The sequence below is a fragment of the Bufo bufo genome, chromosome 6, assembly GCF_905171765.1.
Source record: "Bufo bufo chromosome 6, aBufBuf1.1, whole genome shotgun sequence".
Taxonomy (NCBI): Eukaryota; Metazoa; Chordata; class Amphibia; order Anura; family Bufonidae; genus Bufo; species Bufo bufo.
Genome location: NC_053394.1, coordinates 428,218,495 through 428,243,596, shown reverse-complemented (window position 1 = coordinate 428,243,596; position 25,102 = coordinate 428,218,495). Strand labels below are relative to the sequence as shown.

The 25,102-nt window shown below is 50.1% G+C and overlaps 1 protein-coding gene across 1 annotated transcript in view; it reads right to left on the bottom strand.

Annotated features, from left to right (window-relative positions):
• The window catches only part of B3GNTL1 (UDP-GlcNAc:betaGal beta-1,3-N-acetylglucosaminyltransferase like 1), a 192,121-nt gene that overhangs the window by 4,856 nt on the left and 162,163 nt on the right, over positions 1 to 25,102 (bottom strand). The window contains 2 exon segments of the mRNA XM_040436051.1: positions 488 to 556; positions 24,876 to 25,011. Coding sequence (XP_040291985.1) covers positions 488 to 556; positions 24,876 to 25,011 — 205 coding nt within the window.

The following is a 25,102-nucleotide window of genomic DNA, read 5'->3' as shown; positions in this document are numbered from 1 at the left end:
AAGAGGACGTTCTGCGTAGAGAAGGGCCCTGTGCTACTATCACTCCCATCAGTGCCGGACCCCAAGAGCTCACAATCTTTTCTCCCCAACCAAGGGTCTGATTAATCTACTGGGTGTCCAAGGTATGAAAGCTAATGAGATGAAGAGAAAACTCCACATATAATCTGGATTTGAAACCAGGACCCCAGCGCTGCCCCCGAGTTGTCATGTCATCTACCATGGTGTCAGGCACCTGAATCGGGCACAGGTAGAACACCCCCCCCCCCCCCCCCCACTTTGATGAAAATGGTACAAACCCCATATACAGAGAAGTCACCCCAAAGGCAGCCCTGCAAGGGAAAAGATCTCAGCAGCTACTTTTAACGACAGCGCAAACAGCAGCCCAGATCTCAGCTTCATGGACTGCTGCCTAATTACACAGGGTAAAAGTAGAGAATGTTGAGAGTTGTAGTACCATCAGGCCAGAGATACCTTTTGCTTCTCTCACCTCTGATTCCTCAAATGTGTAGAAGCCTTTGGAAATTTTCTTCGCATCAACGTCACAAAAGGCAACAACCTAAAAACATAAAAAATATATAAAAGATATACTTAAAAACATCACATTATACTGCTATGTCATCTCCTGACCTGCAGGTGTCACTGTGACTATCAGCCTCTGTAGAAAAAAAATAGTGGCAATGACTTATTACAATACTGATACCAGTACAGTTCTAAGCAATGTATGTACACAGTGACCAGCAGAATAGTGAGTGCAGCTCTAGAGTATAATACAGGATGTAACTCAGGATCAGTACAGGATAAGTAATGTATGTACACAGTGACCAGCAGAATAGTGAGTGCAGCTCTAGAGTATAATACAGGATGTAACTCAGGATCAGTACAGGATAAGTATGTATGTACACAGTGACTCCACCAGCAGAATAGTGAGTGCAGCTCTGGAGTATAATACAAGATGTAACTCAGGATCAGTACAGGATAAGTAATGTAATGTATGTACACAGTGACTCCACCAGCAGAATAGTGAGTGCAGCTCTGGAGTATAATACAGGATGTAACTCAGGATCAGTACAGGATAAGTAATGTATGTACACAGTGACTCCACCAGCAGAATAGTGAGTGCAGCTCTGGCGTATAATACAGGATGTAACTCAGGATCAGTACAGGATAAGTAATGTAATGTATGTACACAGTGACTCCACCAGCAGAATAGTGAGTGCAGCTCTGGAGTATAATACAGGATGTAACTCAGGATCAGTACAGATAAGTAATGTAATGTATGTACACAGTGACAGCACCAGCAGAATAGTGAGTGCAGCTCTGGAGTATAATACAGGATGTAACTCAGGATCAGTACAGGATAAGTAATGTAATGTATGTACACAGTGACTGCACCAGCAGAATAGTGAGTGCAGCTCTGGAGTATAATACAGGATGTAACTCAGGATCAGTACAGGATAAGTAATGTATGTACACAGTGACTGCACCAGCAGAATAGTGAGTGCAGCTCTGGAGTATAATACAAGATGTAACTCAGGATCAGTACAGGATAAGTAATGTAATATATGTACACAGTGACTCCACCAGCAGAATAGTGAGTGCAGCTCTGGAGTATAATACAGGAGGTAACTCAGGATCAGTACAGATAAGTAATGTATGTACACAGTGACTCCACCAGCAGAATAGTGAGTGCAGCTCTGGAGTACAATACAGGATGTAACTCAGGATCAGTACAGGATAAGTAATGTAATGTATGTACACAGTGACTGCACCAGCAGAATAGTGAGTGCAGCTCTGGAGTATAATACAGGATGTAACTCAGGATCAGTACAGGATAAGTAATGTAATGTATGTACACAGTGACTGCACCAGCAGAAGAGTGAGTGCAGCTCTGGAGTATAATACAGGAGGTAACTCAGGATCAGTACAGATAAGTAATGTATGTACACAGTGATATATTTTTATGGTTATTCTGTATATAAGATGGTTACAATCATGAATATTTTGAGGTGCCTCCTCCTCTGGATAACAAGCTTCTCTCGGCCTTGTAGTGACCTCTACAGAAGCCCAGGGCTGAGATGCTGTCACCTATTAAGTTGTCACCACTCCATAAACCCCACAGATCTGTCACATATCACATTCAGGGTTTAGATATTTGTCTGAGGTCACATTACAGAGGGACTGGAAATCTCCTGACAAGCAACATGGAGGCAGAGCTGTAAATCAGAACCAGTGACCTCAGAAAAGCTCCTGGAAAGCTGAGTGACAACACCATGACTTCAGATACAGCTGTAATAGACTACAGAATAAGACATTTCTGTGGCGGCAATGTTGAGTAGCAGAGCTGTTGCAGTAGCTGACACTGATGTACATGGTTAAAGAAGCTGGACCCTTTCTGAAGCCAGCCTGAGCACAGCAGTACTCCTTATGTGACCGCTGCGTGTTGGGTGGTCTCTCGGACAGATGATTGTCTCCCTCATCTTCATACAGCAATGGTGGGCATTGGTCTGCGGCTCTCCTGTGTCTGCAGCCTCCTCTTGTGTGTAATCTGTATATTTGTTTTCTCCACAGTCAATGGGCCTTGTGTCTGGCAGGAGTCCCGCACCCGGAGCACGTCAGCACCACCGCCGCATCCTCCTCTGCTACATGTTTATTTACTGTGTTACTTACTGACTGCAGGGAACATCTGTCCATGGAGTGTGGCCGAGCGGATGTATCTAAGTCATGTGTGATACTGTCTGCTGAGCTGTGTATCTAATCCTATCATGTGTGATACTGTCTGCTGAGCTGTGTATCTAATCCTCTCATGTGTGATACTGTCTGCTGAGCTGTGTATCTAATCCTATCCTGTGTGATACTGTCTGCTCAACTGTGTACCTAATACTATTGTGTGATACTGTCTGCTGAGCTGTGTATCTAATCCTATCATGTGTGATACTGCCTGCTGAGCTGTGTATCTAATCCTATCATGTGTGATACTGCCTGCTGAGCTTTGTATCTAATCCCATCATGTGCGATACTGTCTGCTGAGCTGTGTATCTAATCCTCTCATGTGTGATACTGTCTGCTGAGGCTGTGTATCTAATCCTATCCTGTGTGATACTGTCTGCTCAACTGTGTACCTAATACTATTGTGTGATACTGTCTGCTGAGCTGTGTATCTAATCCTATCATGTGTGATACTGTCTGCTGAGCTATGTATCTAATCCTATTATGTGTGATTCAGTCTGCTGAGCTGTGTATCTAATCCCATCATGTGTGATACAGTCTGCTGAGCTGTGTATCTAACCTGTCATGTGTGATACTGTCTGCTGAACTGCTTATCTAATCCTATGATGTGTCATACTGTCTGCTGAGCTGTGTATCTAAGCCTATCATGTGTGATACTGTCTGCTGGGCTGTGTGTCTAAGCCTATCATGTGTGATGCTGTCTGCTAGGCTGTGTATCTAAGCCTATCATGTGTGATGCTGTCTGCTCGGCTGTGTATCTAAGCCTATCATTTGTGATACTGTCTGCTGGGCTGTGTATCTAAGCCTATCATTTGTGATACTGTCTGCTGAGCTATGTATCTAAGCCTACCATGTGTGACACTGCCTGCGGAGCTGTGTATCTAATCCTATCATGTGTGATACTGTCTGCTGAGCTGTGTATCTAAGTCTATAATGTGTGGTACTGTCTGCTGAGTGGTATAGCTAATCCTCTCATGTGTGATACTGTCTGCTGAGCTGTGTATCTAAGCCTATCATATGTGATGCTGTCTGCTCGGCTGTGTATCTAAGCCTATAATGTGTGGTACTGTCTGCTGAGTGGTATAGCTAATCCTCTCATGTGTGATACTGTCTGCTGAGCTGTGTATCTAAGCCTATCATATGTGATGCTGTCTGCTCGGCTGTGTATCTAATCCTATCATGTGTGACACTGCCTGCGGAGCTGTGTATCTAAGCCTATAATGTGTGGTACTGTCTGCTGAGCCATGTATCTAATCCTATCATGTGTGATACTGCCTGCTGAGTTGTGTATCTAATCCTGCCACGTGTGATACAGACTCGCACAGCACTACGTAAACTGCCTTTCCTTGTACCATCAGATGTGACAGGTTGCCCTCCATTCAGATCGTGCCCGAGGGAGGTCAGATGGCAGAGAACAGGTCAGATGCGGAGTTACACATATAGACCTGTGGATCCTGCGGTTACTGTGCCGGCGTCCTCCGCTGCGCTGGTCGGTGCAGGGTCGGCACTGTAGGCTCCACAGGGGAGACGTGGGGGACACAGGGACACAATGTGACAAGGATCCGCTGAGCGGAACATCCGCTGATCCAATCCTTCCACATCATCTGCTTCCCTCTGCTTCCACCAGGGACTCGTCCGCGGCTCCTGCAGCCATGCAGCAGGTGTGCGGGAGGCCTGTAAAACGCCTTGTGCGCACACTGTCACCATGGAGACACTCGGCTAACAGTCTGGAAGACGACTTTGGAGAGGGAGGCTGATGTAATGTAAGCTCTTCCTCACCTGACCGGCATTGTCCGCGCTCCAGCAGCCCTGTTTCTGTCATCAGCCTCATTTCCTGGGGATATTCGCATTTTCGGATTTAATGTCAGGACTGAGGAGCGGAGCCAGAGCTGTACATGTCTAATCCGGCTGACTGAGCTGCACCTAAATACTGCGTACGGATTAACGCTTTGGGCACTGCTACATCGCTGCGACAAGGCTGTACATCCACCTACTGGAGACCGCCTGTGTGCTGATTGGACAGAGCAGTGCCATACGGGCCCTTCTTCACAAAACAGCGCCACACCAGCCCCTGGGTTGTGTCAGGAATTGCACCTCAGCTCCACTGAAATGAATAGGAATCGCTTGCAATACCGCACACAACCAGGTGTGGTGCCGTTTTCTTTTTTGGAGGAGCCATGAATTTCCAATCCTGTACAATACTGATATCAGTCAGGATAGGGGGATATCCCAAGGTATAAAATTAACCCCTCACTTACAGGATAGAGGGTAAGCTTTTGATTTGTGGAGGTTCTGACTGCTGGGATCCCCACCAATCACCAGAACGGGGGTCCTGAGTTCCCCCGATGAATGAAGCGGCAGTGGAGCGTGTATGCTGCCTCTCCATTCACTCCTTAGGGCACTGCTGCAAATTGATAAGCGCTGTAGTCTGCCATCTCTGGCGCCCCTTAGAGAATGACGGGAACGCATGCTCGACCATCGAGGGCGTGGATTGGTAGTGCGTACGATCAAGCTCCGAGTGTATGGAACAGCAAATGCTGAATGAATGGATTGGCATAGTACACATGCCTGGGCAGCGAGTGAATGGATCGGAAGTGCGCACGCTCAATCACTGAATGAATGGATTTGTTTGAGCGCTGAAGGAATAGATTGGCAGTAGTGTTGATCAAGCACCAGTGCTCGGGTCGAACACCTCGGGTGCTTGGCACAATGGAAGTCAATGGAGAACCCGAGCATTAAACCAGGCACCCCCTGCTCTGAGAGGGAGGGTGTCTGGTTCACAGGAAAAGGTCAGAAATTGATGGAAACACCACTGAAATGGTTCGGGAACAGCATGGGGAGGATGTCTGGATGCATCTTGGACTCCCAGGTCGCTGCTGGGAACGATGTTGTCCGAGTAGTACGCCACTTTTACAGACTGACAATAATACGCACAAAACCGAAGATAAAATCTATTTTAGAGGAAAAATTGTTAGGAAACATTCTTTCCTGTATATTTACTTATATATAAAGTGCAAGTGCTGCCAAAAATTACAAGGAAGAGGCACTCCGATACATCCTGTATATCACATAAAGGAGGGCCTCATTCACATTGTGGTACAATTGTTCAGGTAGTGGGACTCCTACACTCAAAAAGCCTATGCACTAAGGGAAAGGGCTGCCAAAAATTACAATACACCATTTATTATACATAAAGGAGGGCATCACACACACCCTTGAAAAAGTTGATTGATGGGCTGCTGGTGAGCCTATAAAACATTACGGACGAGGGCCTGCTGCAGAGCTGACCATCTAAAACATTAGGGGGTGAGGGCCTCTGCTGATCTAAGCATTGAAAAAATTATGGCGAGTGCCTTCTGGTGAGCTGACCCTCAAAAACATTATATGTGAGTGCCTTCTGGTGAGCTGACCCTGTAAAACATTATGGTTGAGGGCCTGCAGGTGAGCTGACCCTCTAAAAGATTGTAGGTGAGGGCCTGCTGGTTTGCTGACCCTCTAAAACATTACATGCGAGGGCCTACAGGTGAGTTGGCCCTCTAAAAGATTGTAGGTAAGGCCTGCTGGTGAGCTGACCCTCTACAACATTATGGGCGAGGGCAGACTAATAAGCATGTTGATATGATGGAAGAGGAGGAGGACCGAGAAAAGGAAGATTGAACCATATACCCTTTTTGTGGTGGAAGAGGTGCATGGGAATACAGTGTATTCAATACATTATAAATGCTACATTTAAGTGCCTTTATGTTCAGCTGCTTTCCTCTGGTGGAGTAGAGAAGTCAGGGGCAATCCAGGCCTTGTTCATTTTTATATGAGTCAAACTGTCAACATTTTCAGTTGACAGAGCGGATGCGCTTATCTGTTATTATGCCCCCAGTAGCACTAAATACCCGCTCTGACAAAACGCTGGTGGCTGGGCAGGCCAGCACCTCCAAGGCGTAGAGCGCCAGTTTGTGCCACGTGTCCAGCTTGGACACCCAGTAGTTGTAAGGCACTGAGGGATCATTGAAGACGCTGACACGGTCTGCTATGTACTCCTTCACCATCTTCCAAATTTTTCCCTCCTTGTGACACTAGGCCACGCATCAGAGTGGAGGGGTGCTGGCGGGGTGTCATGAAACTGTTCCAGGCTTTGGAGAGTGTTGCCCTGCCTCTGTTGGAACTGCTGTGTCTTCCCCTCGTCTCCCCTCCTCGGTTGCCCAGAGGAATACGTACTCTGCCACCAGCATTGTCAAGTGGAAATTTTTGGAGCAATTTTTCCACAAGGGACCTTCTGGTATTTGCACCATTTTGCTCGTCCTCGTCCACCACAGGAATGAGAGATAAGAAAGTTCTCTTTGTAGCGGGGGAACGAGAAGGGTGAACAACCAGTTAATCAGTGTTGTCCAAAATGCGTAAAACGAGTGGGTCACGGGAAGAGCAGCCTAACATAAAGTCAGCCATGTGTACAGAGTCCCAACAGCAAGACTTCGCTGAACGCTGAACAGATGGAATTAAACTTCCATGGGTACTACCCTCTGTAGCGGAGGCAACAGTCTCCTGCTCCTCCTCCTCATCATCCAATTTGCGCTGAGAAGACGACTGACGGTGGTCCTGCCTATCACCCTGTGTATGTCTTCCCTCCATTTCCACCTCTTCCACTGCAAAGCCCGCCGGCCTTATTGTGAGCAGCGAGCGTTTCAGTAGACACAGAAGTGGATGGTGACGCTGATTATAGCGTTTATCGCCGCTCACCATCTGTGTTGATTCCTCAAAGTATCTCAAGACCTCACAGAGGGTCCGACATCCATGCCCACTCCTCGCTTGTGAAGAGCGGAAGCTGACTGGAAAGGCGACGACCATGTTGCAGCTGGTATTCCACTTGCTGCCCTCTTGCTGCTCACAAAAGCCTGGCCACATGTGGGAACGTGGAGTTCCAGCCGCGTGCTCACGTCACACAACAGTCGGTGAGCTGCAATTGTAAGCGCTGCAGTGCTGATTGCCAGACCGGCGGAAGCGGGTCGATGACTTGCAAAAATGGCACACACGTGGCGCACCTTCACCAGTAGCTCAGGCAAATTGGGGTAGGTTTTGAGAAACCACTGAACCATTAAGTTGAAGACGTGGGCTAGGCATGGTATGTGTGTGAGCTTGCCGAGTTCCAAAGCCGCCACCAAGTTACGGCCATTATCAGACACAACTATGCCTGGTTCTAGGTGAGTGGTGAGAGCCACAGCTCAGTCTGGTCTCTTATCCCCTGCCACAGCTATGCGGCGGTGTGCTGTTTGTCACCTAAGCAGATCAGCTTAAGCACGGCCTGTTGACGCTTCCCCAATGCAGTGCTACACTGCTTCCAGCTACCGACTGATAGCTGACTGGTGCTGCAAGAGGATAATTCAGAGGTGGAAGTGGAGGCGGAGAAGTGGGAGTTGGAGCCGGTGGTGGCGGAAACCCTGATGGAATTAGGGCCCACAATCCTTGGAGTCAGTAGCACCTGTGCCATCCCAGGGTACGACTAGCTCCCGGCCTCCACAACGTTCACACCAGTGGGCCGTCAGGGAAATGTAGCGTCCCTGGCCGAAAGCACTTGTCCATGTGTCAGTGGTTAAGTGACCTTCCCAGTAACTGCGTTGGTCAGGGCACGGATGATGTTACAGGACACATGCAGGTGTAAGGCGGGCACGGCACACCGTGAAAAATAGTTGCGGCTGGGGACTGCATAACGAGGGATGGCCGCCGACATCAGGCTGGCGGAAGGCCTCAGTGTCCACAAGCCTAAATGGCAACATTTACAGGGGCCAGTAATTTGGAAAGTTGTGCATTTAGTGCTATGGTCTGTGGGTGGGTGGCTGGGTATTTGCACTTGCGTTCAAATGCCTGGGGTAAGGACATTTGTACGCTGCGCTGGGACACGGAAGTGGATGTGGTGGCTGATTGTGCTTGCGAAGGTCCAGGTGCAGGGAGGGAGGCATCCTGTCCCTGCACCTTCGACAGGGGGATTGGCCAGCGCGTAACACAGGGGAAGAGGAGCAGTGGTGTGACCCGCAGACACAGATTGTGGACCCAGGAGTTCGGCCCACCTGCTTGGATGCCATGTGGCAGATCATGCTGGTGGTGGTGAGGTTGCTAGTGTTCACCCCCTGCTCATTTGTGTATGGGCACAGGTTGCAAATGACAAATCTTTTGTCCTCCGCACTTTCCTTAAATAAGCGCCAGACTGCGGAACACCTACCCCTTGGCAATGGAGATCTCCACTAGGGTGTACCCCGGGGAACTGTTTGGTGTGGCCCGCCTTCTCCCTTTTGCCACCCCACTGCCTCTTCCAGCCTGTTGCGGTGCTGCGGGACCCCCCCCCCCTTACTGCTGTCCTCGCTCGGCTTGCCCCCTTTCTAAGTTGGGTCAGTGACTTCATCGTCCACCACCTCCTCTTCCACTTCCTCACTCTGCTCATTCTCCTGACTTTGTTGACCTAACAACAACCTCAGTTTATTGACAACTCTGTCTCATCCTCATCATCAACCTCTTGAGACACAAATTTCTGTTGTCTTATTGGCAACTGTGTCTCATCATCATCATCCACCTCGTGAAACACTAATTGCCGTCCCTTACTGTCATCTTCTTGTGACTGTGGATGCTCATGAGTTTGGGAATCAGGGCACAATATCTCCTCATGTCCCTCTTCAAAGCGGGCTTGGCGAGAGGCCCCAAATGAAGGAATGGTGCTGAAAAGAGCTCCTTGGAATATCCAAGTCTGGGATCACTTGTTTGGTAAGACTCACCATGGTGGGAGGAAGGAGGATCAGGGTGAGGATTCTGTTGACCAGACTCTTGGCTACTGAGACTGGACTTGGTGGAAGACGGGGTGGTGCTTAACCAACTGGAAGCATTATCTGCTGCAATCCAACCGACCACCTGGTCGCACTGGTCTGACTTTGAGAGTGTTGTCCTGCGCCGCCCCTGCAAACCGGGACATGAAGCTAGGTATCGTGGATGATTGTTTTTCTTGTGCTCTGGCAGCAGGCACAGTTTCAACGTGCCCAGGGCGACGGCTTCTGCGTGCACAGCATCATGGCCACTTCCCTGTCCCTTACTGCTCGTCATCTTCATATTAAATGTTATATATGCTTGAAAGTATGTCACACATACAGTAGCGTAGGATTTGTAAGTGTATGCGCAAAAAATAAAAAAAGGTATTTTGGATGTGGAAACGTCACACAGGAGAAATACCGCAGATAATGTTGATGATGTCAGCAACGGGTGATATAAAATTACAGGGAATGTCACAGGTATTTGGGATGTGGAAACGTTACACAGGAGAAATAGCGCAGATAATGTCGCTGATGTCACCAGAGGCTAATAAAAAATTACAGGGAATGTCACAGGTATTGGTATGTGGAAACGTCACACAGGAGATATACCGCAGATAATGTCAATGCTTTCACCAGTGGCTAATAAAAGAATTACAGGGAATGTCACAGGTATTTGGGATGTGGAAACGTTACACAGGAGAAATACTGCAGATAATGTCAATGCTGTCACCAGCAGCTAATAAAAAATTACAGGGAATGTCACAGGTATTTTGGATGTGGAAACGTTACACAGAAGAAATACTGCAGATAATGTCGCTGATGTCAGCAGCGGCTAAAATAAAATTACAAGGAATGTCACAGGTATTTGGGATGTGGAAACGTTACACAGGAGAAATGCTGCAGATAATGTCGCTGATGTCACCAGCAGCTAATATAAAATTACAGGGAATGTCACAGGTATTTGGGATGTGGAAACGTTACACAGGAGAAATACTGCAGATAATGTCGCTGATGTCACCAGCAGCTAATAAAAAATTACAGGGAATGTCACAGGTATTGGAATGTGGAAACGTTACACAGGAGATGTACCCCAGGTTATGTCACTGTCCGCAGCGGACACAGTCTACAGAAAAAGTACACTGGATGTTACAGATATTTAAGAGATCTAGCGCGATAATGTCGCTGTCTGCAGCGGCCTAACTATTGCACGCTATTTAGCACAGGATGCGCTAAAAATAGATATTGCTGCCACACACAACAGTCCTTAAAAGGACTTTTGGGTCTGTAAAGTTTTAGCAATTTAGCGCAGGTTGCGCTAAAAATATATTTGCTGCTGCCACACACAATAGTCCTTAAAGGACTTTTGGGTCTCTGGGTCTTTCAACTTAAAAACATTTTTTTGCACTCCCTACACTATCTTTGCCTTCTTCAGCACAGCTTTCCCTGACTAAGACTGAGCCGAACACGTGTCCATCGGGTGCTATATAGCACCCGATGGCGCGTTCTGGCCAGCCAATCACTGTAATGCCAGTGACCAACATGGCTATGGTATTACAGTTAAGGGCAGTACTTACCTGCACGTTTATTGGCTGTGTAGCAGCCAACAAACGTGCGGGGAGGAGACTCGAGCATTGCACATGTGGTATTCGCCGAATACCGCCATGTGCCGAGCATCAAGATGCTCGAGCCGAACTGTGTTCGGCCGAGCCTGCTCGATCAACACTAATTGGCAGCGCACGCTTGACTGCCGAGTGAATGGATCACACTCAAGTGTTCAATGAATGGATTAGCAGCATGCAGTGCACGCTCGGGCACTGATAAAGTGGATCGGTAGCGCACGTGCTCGAGGGCTGAATGAATGGATCAGCAGCATGCTCACTTGAAGGCTGAATGAATTGATCGCAGTGTGCACTCTCAGGCGCTAAGTGAATGAAGCGGCAGCACACACGTTCAACCGCCAAATGAATGGATCGGCAGTGGGTACACTCATCCTACGCTTCTTTCATTGGGAATACACAGTACCGCCATTCTCGGGATTGGTGGGGACTTTAATGATCAGTGCCCCACTAATCAGATATCCTGTGTATAGGGGATAAGTTTATATCTTGAAGCACAGCTATCACTCACACTGCAGCCCTGCCTACATTCAGCTGCTCGGCAGTGTAAACACTGGGGCCTGCCCACTTTCTAATACAGTTTACCTGAAGCCACTATTTAGTCAGGCATGTTGTAGCTATCTCCATGATGGCCGCCCCGTGAAGCCACATATCAACATCCTGTGCTGTGTCCCGCCAAAGACCCCTGTATATGGACACTCTCTATATACCGGGTGGCGCTCAAGCATTTGGTTTCCATCTCCGTCCGCAATGATGGGAGTTGCGTTACTGCTAAATGGAGGAGTCTGTTCAGCTTCAGCCTTTGAAATGTTAACAAAAACCCAAATCTACAAGTAAATCCCCGGCACAGCGCGGCACCATCTGCCCAGACGTCCTCCAGCTGCTCCTCCTGGTTCTCCATGGAAGCACATACCACCCCCCCCCCCCCCCCAGCTCCGCTCTGCTCTATGTATCCGATATGTCCTGCATCTAATAGATGACATAACTATTCCTTTAACCCTTCCCTAGCTCTTCCTCTTTTTACACGCCGGGTCACCTGTGATGGATATGATGGGCCCCATTCTTCGTACCCCTGAGATTTAGTAACGGATCACAGGGTTTTAGGCCAGAGGTAAAAATACACCAAGCTGCGATTTTAATTATAACTTTGCTGAAAGGCGCCTGGTGTCGCAGTCTCCAAGGTTTGCCAAAGCAAACGTTAGGAAAAGGTCAGCTGGGGGGAATGGTAAGATCTGTGCGGCGGTAATTGGAAGCAGACGGACTCAGTCAGGGGGATAAGACAGGTTACACCTATATATCATCTCCATCCAGCTCATGGTCTATGGATGGGGGCAATGGGGCCTGAACCAGGGGAAGGGGCAGCAAGAGCTAAGAGGAGCTGGAGTGATGAAGAAATATGAAAGGCAGGGGAGACAGAATAAGGGATATGAGAGGCAGGAGGGAAAGGACATATGAGAAGCAGGAGAGATGGGATATGGGGGACAGGAGAGATGGGGAACACAAGATATGAAAGGCAGGAGATAGAATATGGGACATAGTGGACAGGAGAGACAAAGCATCAAATGGAAGGCAGGGGAGACAATACTGGCTAAGAAAGGCAGGAAAGACAGAAAAGATGAGATTTCAGGGACCGGAGATATATTAAATGTATGGCAAGAGAGATAGAATGTGGAATATCAAGTGCATGGGCAAAAATACGGGAGAGACGGGACATGGGATATGAGGGGCAAGAGGAAAAAGGAAATGGGACACTTAGGGAGGGTAGAGACAAGAAAAGAGATATGAGTGGTAGGAGAGACAGGGCATTGGCTATGAGAGGCAGGGGAGACAGGACCTGGGATATGAAAACCAGTAGAGACAGGACCTGAAAGCCAAGAGAAACAGGTCATGGGATATAAAAGACAGAAGAGACAGGACAAGGAATATGAAAGGCAGGAGAAACAGAGCATTGGATATTAGAGGCAGGAGAGACAGAACATGGGACATAAAAGGCAGGAGAGACAGGACATTGCATATAAGAAACAAGACATGGGATATGAAAGGCAGGAGATACAGAGCATTGGATATACAAAGCAGGAGAGACAGGGTATGGTATATGAAAGGAGAGACTGAATTCGGGACATAAAAGTCAATAGAGACAGAACATTGGACATAATAGGCAGGAGAGTCATGATTATGGCATATGAAAGGCAGAAGAACAGGACATTGGACATAAGAAACAAGACATAGAATATGAAAGGCAAGAGAGACAAAACATTGGATACATGAAGCAGGAGAGACAGGGCATTGGATATGAAAGGCAGGAGAGAAAGAACACGAGGCACTTGCGTCAGAAGAGACAGGACATTGGATGTATGAGGCAGGAGAGACAGGACATTGGATGTATGAGGCAGGAGAGACAGGACATTGGATGTATGAGGCAGGAGAGACAGGACATTGGATGTATGAGGCAGGAGAGACAGGACATTGGATGTATGAGGCGGGAGAGACAGGACATTGGATGTATGAGGCAGGAGAGACAGGACATTGGATGTATGAGGCAGGAGAGACAGGACATTGGATGTATGAGGCAGGAGAGACAGGACATTGGATGTATGAGGCAGGAGAGACAGGACATTGGATGTATGAGGCAGGAGAGACAGGACATTGGATGTATGAGGCAGGAGAGACAGGACATTGGATGTATGAAGCAGGAGAGACAGGACATTGGATGTATGAGGCAGGAGAGACAGGACATTGGATGTATGAGGCAGGAGAGACAGGACATTGGATGTATGAGGCAGGAGAGACAGGACATTGGATGTATGAGGCGGGAGAGACAGGACATTGGATGTATGAGGCGGGAGAGACAGGACATTGGATGTATGAGGCAGGAGAGACAGGACATTGGATGTATGAGGCAGGAGAGACAGGACATTGGATGTATGAGGCAGGAGAGACAGGACATTGGATGTATGAGGCAGGAGAGACAGGACATTGGATGTATGAGGCGGGAGAGACAGGACATTGGATGTATGAGGCAGGAGAGACAGGACATTGGATGTATGAGGCAGGAGAGACAGGACATTGGATACATGAAGCAGGAGAGACAGGGCATTGGATATGAAAGGCAGGAGAGAAAGAACACGAGGCACTTGCGTCAGAAGAGACAGGACATTGGATGTATGAGGCAGGAGAGACATGACATTGGATGTATGAGGCAGGAGAGACAGGACATTGGATGTATGAGGCGGGAGAGACAGGACATTGGATGTATGAGGCGGGAGAGACAGGACATTGGATGTATGAGGCGGGAGAGACAGGACATTGGAGGTATGAGGCAGGAGAGACAGGACATTGGATGTATGAGGCAGGAGAGACAGGACATTGGATGTATGAGGCGGGAGAGACAGGACATTGGATGTATGAGGCGGGAGAGACAGGACATTGGATGTATGAGGCGGGAGAGACAGGACATTGGATGTATGAGGCGGGAGAGACAGGACAAGGAATATGAAAGGCAGGAGAAACAGAGCATTGGATATTAGAGGCAGGAGAGACAGAACATGGGACATAAAAGGCAGGAGAGACAGGACATTGCATATAAGAAACAAGACATGGGATATGAAAGGCAGGAGATACAGAGCATTGGATATACAAAGCAGGAGAGACAGGGTATGGTATATGAAAGGAGAGACTGAATTCGGGACATAAAAGTCAATAGAGACAGAACATTGGACATAATAGGCAGGAGAGTCATGATTATGGCATATGAAAGGCAGAAGAACAGGACATTGGACATAAGAAACAAGACATAGAATATGAAAGGCAAGAGAGACAAAACATTGGATACATGAAGCAGGAGAGACAGGGCATTGGATATGAAAGGCAGGAGAGAAAGAACACGAGGCACTTGCGTCAGAAGAGACAGGACATTGGATGTATGAGGCAGGAGAGACAGGACATTGGATGTATGAGGCAGGAGAGACAGGACATTGGATGTATGAGGCAGGAGAGACAGGACATTGGATGTATGAGGCAGGAGAGACAGGACATTGGATGTATGAGGCGGGAGAGACAGGACATTGGATGTATGAGGCAGGAGAGACAGGACATTGGATGTATGAGGCAGGAGAGACAGGACATTGGATGTATGAGGCAGGAGAGACAGGACATTGGATGTATGAGGCAGGAGAGACAGGACATTGGATGTATGAGGCAGGAGAGACAGGACATTGGATGTATGAGGCAGGAGAGACAGGACATTGGATGTATGAGGCAGGAGAGACAGGACATTGGATGTATGAAGCAGGAGAGACAGGACATTGGATGTATGAGGCAGGAGAGACAGGACATTGGATGTATGAGGCAGGAGAGACAGGACATTGGATGTATGAGGCAGGAGAGACAGGACATTGGATGTATGAGGCAGGAGAGACAGGACATTGGATGTATGAGGCAGGAGAGACAGGGCATTGGATACATGAAGCAGGAGAGACAGGGCATTGGATATGAAAGGCAGGAGAGAAAGAACACGAGGCACTTGCGTCAGAAGAGACAGGACATTGGATGTATGAGGCAGGAGAGACAGGACATTGGATGTATGAGGCAGGAGAGACAGGACATTGGATGTATGAGGCGGGAGAGACAGGACATTGGATGTATGAGGCGGGAGAGACAGGACATTGGAGGTATGAGGCAGGATATACAGGACATTGGATGTATGAGGCGGGAGAGACAGGACATTGGATGTATGAGGCAGGAGAGACAGGACATTGGATGTATGAGGCAGGAGAGACAGGACATTGGATGTATGAGGCGGGAGAGACAGGACATTGGATGTATGAGGCAGGAGGGATAGAACCCAGGGCAATTGGGGCAGAGGAGACGACATATGGGATATGAGGAGTGAGATCCACAGGATGTGTAATATGAGGGTCAGCAGCCCCGAAGAGATAAAAGTAAGGTAAAAAGTATTCACATTAGGAAATATGACAGGCAGTGATATGGACCCACGGCCCAGTACATACCTGAGCTCATACAGCGGCCTCCTGTGTGTGGTCTGCAGCCCGAGGACATAATTACTTTCATATGGCCCACATTTTGAAATATTATGAAAAGAACACAAGGAGCGGATGGATCTGTAATCCCCCCTCAGCACCATCTCCTCACATCTGCCCGACCCTGAGGACAGCCATATTTCTTCTATGTACAAGCCTCAGCTGTGTGAGGCTATCAGCGCCAGGAACATGGATCACCAAGTAGCCGCCATATGGTGCTGCTGAAAAACTACCGCTACCTAAGTAAATGAGATTACCTAGAGGTCACGTTTGTCCAGGTTCACACAGTAAAAGCAACAGGATTCTCTCCCAGAGGCACGGTATACTACATGAGTGTTTGGATCATTTAGAAAAACCTGGTCCCCCCCCCCCCAGCAGCACAGAGTACTTCAGCAGAGGGCTATACTTATTTTATAAGAGGTCAGAGATGGAGAGCTTCCTAGTGCAAGTGTAGTGCCCTAGAGCAGGGAGTACTTTGAAATTTGGACATTTGCCTATTTCCCTATGCAAAGTTAAAACTTCTTACTTACTTCTTTATTTCACCTAAAAGGGTTAACTTGCACTGTTTAATACTGTGTAACTGCATTTTATATGTATGTTGTGTTATATATCCTGTTCATTATCACTGGATTTACATGGCTCTGTGGAAAGGATTAATGAATACTGAGAGACTGTTAGGGCTTTGATTGAGAAGCTGGTAATTTTCCACAGCTGCCATAGGGTTTAAAGAAGAGCATGTTTTGGAGGGAAAAACCCAGACTTGTTTACCACCAAAAAGAAGACAGGCTGACCTTTTAGGCTACTTTCACACTGGCGTTTTGGCTTTCCGTTTGCGAGATCCGTTCAGGGATCTCACAAGCGGTCCAAAACAGATCAGTTTTGCCCTAATGCATTCTGAATGGAAAAGGATCCGCTCAGAATGCATCAGTTTGCCTCCGATCAGTCACCATTCTGCTCTGGAGGCGAATACCAGAACTCTGCTTGCAGCATTTTGCTGTCCGCCTGTCGAAGCAGAGCCAAACGGATCCGTCCTGACACACAATGTTTTCTCTGACACAATCTGGCACAATAGAAAACAGATCCGTCCCCTATTGACTTTCAATGGTGTTCAAGACGGATCCGTCATGGCTATAGAAGACATATTACAACAGGATCCGTTCATGACGGATGCATCGGTTGTATTATTGTAACGGAAGCGTTTTTGCAGATCCATGACGGATCCACAAAAAACACTAGTGTGAACGTAGCCTTAAATTTTTGGTTTTAGCTCTGTTGTTATGTCTGGAAACTTGTTTTTGTATGGAAAACCTGCTGTGTCATTGCCATTGAGTATCATTGAAGCTCTAATGTAAGTGTATAGCAGACGGGAGCTGAAACATTGTATCTGTTTGTGCTGAGTTTCTCCACTCCACCCCTCCTCCCACTAGAAGGTTCTAGTCTAGCAAAAACTGTATATAAGGAGAACAGTCAGAGCCCCTAGTGTGCTGCAGTTAGGGAACAGTGCTTGGAAGGGAGACTCATGGCAGCCTACTGAGTGACCAGAAGAAGACGCTGAGATGGGGACGCTGAGCCCCAGACCATGGGTCACTATCCCTGTGACCAAGGAGCCAGCCGGACTACTGAGCTACAGACCATGGGCCCTAGACCAGGATACCAGCCGTCTGAGAGAGAGAGGGACAGATAGCTCAGGCCTTTCTTCAGCATCAAACCCTTCTTCTGCCAGGGAGGAGACTCTGCCAGACTACTGAGTGACCAGAAGAAGATGCTGAGACAGAGATACGCTGCCACAGACCCTGGATCACCAGCCTTGGACCAGGGTACCAGCCTTCTGAAGAGAGAGAGGGACAGATAGCTCAGGCCTTTCCTCAGCATCAAACCCTTCTTCTGCCAGGGAGGAGACTGGAGAAGCCAGCCCTATGCCTCGCCTGTATTGTTTTGTACCTTAATTCCTCCAGTAAACATGCACACTGGTTTACTGCAGACCCTGACTCTCTGGACTTATTTCCCGTTGGAGTGCATTACGCCTTACCATCCCTTCCGGAGAGCAGCAACACGTGGTGACACTTCGACGGTGTCCGGGGGACCCAGCGTAGCGTTGGAGCCACCCCAAACCCGGCCTCCGCAGCACAGTGTATTTCAGGAGAAGAGTGTGCTGTTCATATGAGAGGTCACAGTCTGAGACTTACATAATGGAAGGAGCAGGGTCCCAACAGTAGCACAGAGTATTTCAGGAGAACAGTGTGCTGATCTAGTGGTAGGTTATAGACCAAGAGCTACATAGTGGAAGGAGCCGTATGCATGTTGGACTGAAGAAACAGAAACAGACAACAGGTACGCTCACCCAGACCATCAGCCCAGAACTCAATATGGCTGCTCAGGTAGATAAGAAGAAGCCGGACTGAGGGCGTAGCATAGGGGGAGGCGAACATGACAGGGGGTGGTTTAAGGAGACCCCTCCCTGGTCATGGTTAGGGATTGGTAGGTTTGAGTTGGTGGGAGGAGAACAAAGGGGTTAAGAGGGGATGCGTGGCAGGAGACAGGGGCCATTTTGTGCGTACTGACCGCCATCCAGACGCGCAATGGAGGTGCTGATATCGCAGCTTAGGGCAGCGGCGGCGGAGAAAGGCGAGGACTGGCTGCAGGGTCGGATCCAGGAGTTGCTGCAGGGGGTGGCAGAGGCGCCCGCTTTGCCTCTGCCTCAGACGTCCCGGCCGCGGCGGTCCGTTCCGCCGGCGCGCCTTAGTCAAGAGATGGCGCCCCCTAGGGCTCAGCGCCGAAAAAGGAGCCCCTCAAGGGACCCTTCACGCCTGGGGCAGTCTGTGCCTGTGCCTCCACGGACGCCCAGGCGTGGGAGGAATCCTGGCAAGCGGCGGAGCTCGGCTGCAGGCTGTGCCAGGCCTGCCCGGCGTGATGGACGGCGGTTGGAGGCGGGACCCGGTGCGGCAGGCCCAGTCCATGGAGCGGTGACTGGGGCCTCTCAGCGTGGGAGAGGTGGACAGAATGGCGGAGCTGCTGCAGGCCAGGAGGCAGCAGGCTCCCGGCGGTGATGTCCGGCAGTAGAGAGGGGGAGGGGCCGGCCCTCCTTGAAGAATTTGCCTCTAGCAGTGGATCTTCGTCCGGTGGAGGGGTGCGACGCCTGGAAGAAGATGCCCCTGGAGGATCTGCGCAGAGACCGGCTCTTCTGGATACAGGACCTGCGGCTGGTGGGGTCACAGCACCCACGCAGCCAGGTGAGACACCTTGGGGACCGTTAGTTCAGCTGGGGGCTAGTTTGGCTGGGGGTGGGGGAGCCCACCTTGATTTGAGCAGAGGTTTAGGTCAGTTACTGGGGGGTTTGGCGGGGCTGGCGGCTAGCTGGGGGGCTGGGGGCCTGTCACCGTTGCCTGTGTGGGGGGCGTCGGGGGGTCCCTGTGGGGTACAGAGTTGTGGGGGTACGGTTGCGGAGGTGCGGGCTGCTAGCGTGTCAGTGCAGACGCAGGCCGGTGGAGTGGTGGAGGGGGGGGGAGTCTCGGTTAGATGACCGGGCAAAAGGTGAAGTTTATGTTTGCTTTGAGGGGCCGCTGGGGGCCCATTTGAAGCAGGAGGTGAGGGATCGGATCTGGAAGGGGGAGTATGTGGATATTTTTTCGCTGCTCCCTCTTGAGAAGTTTAACCTGGATAGGGTGAGGAAGGATGAGGGGAAAAGGGAGGAGGAGGAGAAGAGGAGGCATAGGTTGATACCGCGGACGTTTGCGAACTGGTTGCAGGCTTTCGCGATATTGGCTAGTGTTATAGGGGAAAAGGAGCCGGAATGTTGTTCCGCTCTTTTTTGTTATCTGGACGCGATAGGGGAGGCCTATCGGGTGTATGGAGGGCTGGCCTGGCTGCGCTACGATGAGCAGTTTCGGCAGCGGAAGGCGGTGCGGCAGGGTATCCGGTGGGACCACAAGGATATCGCGCTGTGGTTAAAGGTTACGGCGCCGGTTAGGGGGGGTCAGTCCTTTCGAGGGGAGGTGGGGGGAGGAGGCCAGTCGGGTTTTGCGTCAGCATCCGCGAAAGGGCTGTGCTTCCTGTTTAATGAAGGGGGATGCAAGTTCGGGGCAAAGTGCAAGTTCAAGCACGAGTGCTCAACTTGCGGGGGGGCACATGGAGCGGCGAGGTGCTTTAAAGGGGGGAAGCATAGGGGAGGGGATAATTCTGGAAAAGGGGGTGACGCCGGTGCGGCTAGCAAGGATGGTCCCGTACCTCGATAGGTACCCGGATAGGGGAGCGGCGGAGTTGTTAAAAAATGGGTTTGCGTTTGGTTTTCGGATTCCGTTTGTTTCGTCTGAAGCGGTTTTGGTTAGGAAGAACTTGCGGTCGGCTAGGGAGCGCCCGGAGGTATACACACGGAAAAACTGGCAAAGGAGGTTAGGTTGGGTAGGATGGCGGGACCCTTTTTGGAGCCTCCTTTAGCGGCACTGCGTTTGTCGCCATTGGGGGTGGTTCCAAAGAAGGAGGCTAATAAATTCAGGCTGATTCACCATCTGTCCTTCCCTAAGGGAACGTCGGTCAATGATGGTATTGACCCGGCGATGTGTTCCGTGGTCTATACTTCATTTGATGCGGCAGTGGCATTGGTGAGGGGGTATGGGCAGGGAGCCTTAATGGCAAAGACAGACATTGAGGCGGCTTTTAGGCTGTTGCCAGTGCATCCAGATAGCTTGCATCTGTTGGGGTGTTTTTGGAATGGTTTTTTTTTCGTGGACCGTTGTTTACCAATGGGGTGCTCCTTATCGTGTGCTTATTTTGAGGCGTTTAGTTCTTTTTTAGAGTGGGCAGTTCGTGATGCGTCAGGGTGCGAGTCGGTTATCCATTATCTGGATGATTTCCTTTGTGTGGGTCCGGCTCAGTCCCGGGTGTGTTCAGTCTTGTTGAACACGTTGTTTGCGTTGTTTGAGGCGTTTGGGGTTCCGTTGGCGGGGGAAAAGACGGTGGGTCCGGTTACGGAATTGAGCTTCCTAGGGATAGTAATAGACTCTGGGAGGATGGAGTGCAGGTTGCCATTGGATAAGGTGGAGGACCTTAGGCAAGCAGTGGCGAGGGCGGGGAGATTGGAAAAAATCAAATTGAGGGATTTGCAGTCTCTTCTGGGGAAGCTCAACTTTGCATGCCGGGTTATGCCGATGGGGAGGATTTTCTGTAGGAGGTTGGCGGGGGCCACGGGGGGGGTTCAGGCCCCTCATCATTTTGTACGGTTGGGTCGGGAGTTGAAGGCTGATTTGCGAGTTTGGGGTATGTTTTTGGAACAATATAATGGGCGTTCTTTGTTCATGGAGGAGGTTAGTTCGTTTGATTTTGATTTGTTTTCTGATGCGGCGGGGGGTTGCGGTTTTGGGGTCTATCTGGGGGGCCAGTGGTGCGCGGGCAGGTGGCCGGACAGTTGGGTTAGTAAGGGATGGGTGCGTAACCTAGCGTTATTAGAGCTGTTTCCGATTGTCGTTGCGGTGTTGTTGTGGGGGGACCTGTTTCGTAATAGGACGGTTCGGTTCCACTGCGACAATTTGGGGGTAGTGCAAGCAATTAATAGTTTGTCGGCTTCTTCACCATTGGTTGTGCGGCTGCTAAAAAAATTGGTGTTGGAATGCCTGCTACTCAATGCGTGGGTCGTGGCGGTTCACGTGCCCGGTGTGGATAACTGTATTGCTGATGCCCTCTTTCGTTCGCAGTGGGACCGTTTTCGGCAGCTGGCTCCTGGAGCAGCGGAGGTGGGCTTGGAGTGTCCGGCGGGGATTTGGGAAATCCTGGAACCGCGGTGATGGGTTTGATTCGGTCATCCTTGGCGCCTGTGACATGGGATAAGTATGCTGGAGCTTGGCGGGGGTGGGAAGAGTGGAAGGTGAAGTTGGGTGTGGGGGAGCGGGAGGATCTTGAGATCCCCCTGTTGTTGTTTATTGGTCATTGTAGGGAGGAAGGATGGTCTGTCACCAAGATGAATGGTTGGATCGCGGGCGTGGCTTTTGGGTGTCGCTTGCGGGGTATGGTCGACATTACTAAGGCTTTTTTGGTGAGGAGGGCATTAAAGGGGTGGCGCAGGGATGGTACGGGTAAGGATTCTCGCCGCCCAGTGTCGTTTGTGATGTTGTTGCAGTTGGGTAGGACATTGGCGGATGTGTGCACATCGCCATGGGAGGTGCGTTTGTTTCGCTTAGCGTTTTCATTGGCATTTTTCGGGGCTTTGAGAGTGGGGGAGCTGGTCTGCCCGGCAACGGATAGGGTGGGGGGCCTGTTGTGTGATGATGTGGATGTTTTTCCGGACCGGATGGAGATAGTTTTGCGGCGGTCCAAGACTGATGTGGAGGGAAGAGGCAGGCGGCTGGTGTTGTTTAGTGTCCCGGAGTGTGGAATGTGTCCTGTTCGCTGTTGGCATGATTACGTTGTGAAAGGGGTAGGGTGGCCACCCCCCTGTTGGTGCATGCGGATGGGGCCTTTTTGTCTAGGTTCCAGTTCACGGCAGTTTTCAGACGGTGCTTGGTTCAGTTGGGCCTGGGGGATGCGGGTTATGCTAGTCATTCTTTTCGGATAGGTGCGGCGACAGAGGCTGCCAGGTGGGGTTTGGGGGAGGAGGTCATCAAGAAGATCGGGAGATGGGAGTCAGTGCGGTTCAGGTCTTATGTGCGCCTGGAAGGGCTTGGGGGGTGGTGACTTGTCGTGAAGGGAGTTGTTTAGGAGGTGGGGAGTCGGCCAATAGATTTTGGTTCTGTTATGTTTTTTCGTTTCTTTGCAGGTTCCGGTCCGGCGTTGGTTTGGGTGCTAGGGCACTCCTACGTTTTCTGGGGAGCTCTCCGGGCGGCAGTTCGGCCTGATGGCCAGCAGCTCGGTTTGGCGCGGGACGTGGCAGTGGTAAGGTGGATAGGCAGGCGGGGCATGATGTGGAAGGGTATGTTGCCGGAATTCCACCAGTTCGTGAAGCAGGATAGGGCTCCAGATGTGCTCGTATTGCATGTGGGGGGCAATGATTTGTGTGCGCGTCCTTCACGGGAGTTGGTGAGGGATGCTAAATTTGACCTGCTTAGATTGTGGTCCCTTTACCCGGGCATGGTGACGGTCTGGTCAGACATGGTGCCTCGTACGGTTTGGAGGGGGGCTCGCTCAGTTGAGGGTGTGAATAGGGCGAGGGTGAAGGCAAACAGGGCAATAGGGAGGTTTATGGTTCGGAATGGGGCTGTGGCGGTCAGGCATCATGAGTTGGAGAAGGGTGTTGGTGGCTATTGGCGCAGTGATGGGGTTCATTTGAATGCGCTGGGTATAGACATGTGGTGTTTAGCTTTGCAGGAAGGCATTGAGGTTGCAGTGCGGGTGTGGAGGGACGCCAAGGCTTAAGAGGTCAAGCCTTGGCTTCTGTGGCGGTGGGAGGTCCTTGGAGTCGGTGGGTTTATCAGAGGACGAGGATGGGAGGGCCCCACGGTGGGGGCTGGACTCCCATGGTTGCTTGGCGGCTGTGGCGGGATTGTTGGGGTGTGTCAACCGTGGTGCTTCCGAGCTAAGGTGCAACGGCTGGAGGTAAGGTTGGCCACCCCGGCATGGTTTCCAAGGTTTTCCGGGCTTCAAGGACCTCCCCCTGGGTTAGGTTAATGTGACAACTATATATGTATGTTTTGTTTAATAAAAGGCTGCTGTGGCCAATTTATCCATCCAGGTGTCGGTGTGTTATTTGAAGGGAGGAAGGTTGGAGGTGAAGTAGAGGAGGGATGGTGTGGAAAGCAGCCTGAAGAAGGGGTCGAGTGTAAGTAACCAGTACCCTGTCAAGAAGAAGCCGGACTGAGGGCGTAGCATAGGGGGAGGCGAACATGACAGGGGGTGGTTTAAGGAGACCCCTCCCTGGTCATGGTTAGGGATTGGTAGGTTTGAGTTGGTGGGAGGAGAACAAAGGGGTTAAGAGGGGATGCGTGGCAGGAGACAGGGGCCATTTTGTGCGTACTGACCCCCCGCCCACCCACCCTTGTTTTGGGGGGGGGGGAGAGAGGGGGCTGGGCCCCCCCCCCCTTTGGAAATAGCTGTTGGTATGGGTTGGGGTTGCGTGCTGTCTGCATATTGAGGGTTCTTTAAAAAAAAAAAAAAATTTGAATTAAAAAAAAAAAAAAAAAAGGAAAAGGGGGAAGGATAAAGAAGGGAAGAAGAAAAGGCGAAGAATGAAGAAGGAAGAAGAAGGAAGGTTATTGTCGCGGCGGCTTAGTTTGGCGGTGGGAGGTCCTTGGAGTCGGTGGGTTTATCAGAGGACGAGGATGGGAGGGCCCCACGGTGGGGGCTGGACTCCCATGGTTGCTTGGCGGCTGTGCCGGGATTGTTGGGGTGTGTCAACCGTGGTGCTTCCGAGCTAAGGTGCAACGGCTGGAGGTAAGGTTGGCCACCCCGGCATGGTTTCCAAGGTTTTCCGGGCTTCAAGGACCTCCCCCTGGGTTAGGTTAATGTGACAACTATATATGTATGTTTTGTTTAATAAAAGGCTGCTGTGGCCAATTTATCCATCCAGGTGTCGGTGTGTTATTTGAAGGGAGGAAGGTTGGAGGTGAAGTAGAGGAGGGATGGTGTGGAAAGCAGCCTGAAGAAGGGGTCGAGTGTAAGTAACCAGTACCCTGTCAAGGACAATCCTAACAAGGTAATAAGAAGAATGTATTTTGTGGAGTTGCCCTCCCTGAGGACGTGGTTCTGCGTACACTATATTGGGCCGGCTCTGACATCAGCCTCACCTTGTCTCTGTTTCTGGGGGTCAGGCTCCGATAAAACTTGCGTCCCTGTTTGCCGGCATTCCAGATGGTGAAGGACGACCAGTGATCAAGCACTCGCTCCTCGAGGAACTGCAGACGATTCTTCCAGATTGTCTCCCTAGAAAGAGGAACACAAGGGGCTTTACATAAAAAAAAAACGGTGAAGACCCCTAACTGCTCACCAATAAATTGTACACTGATGTACTGTG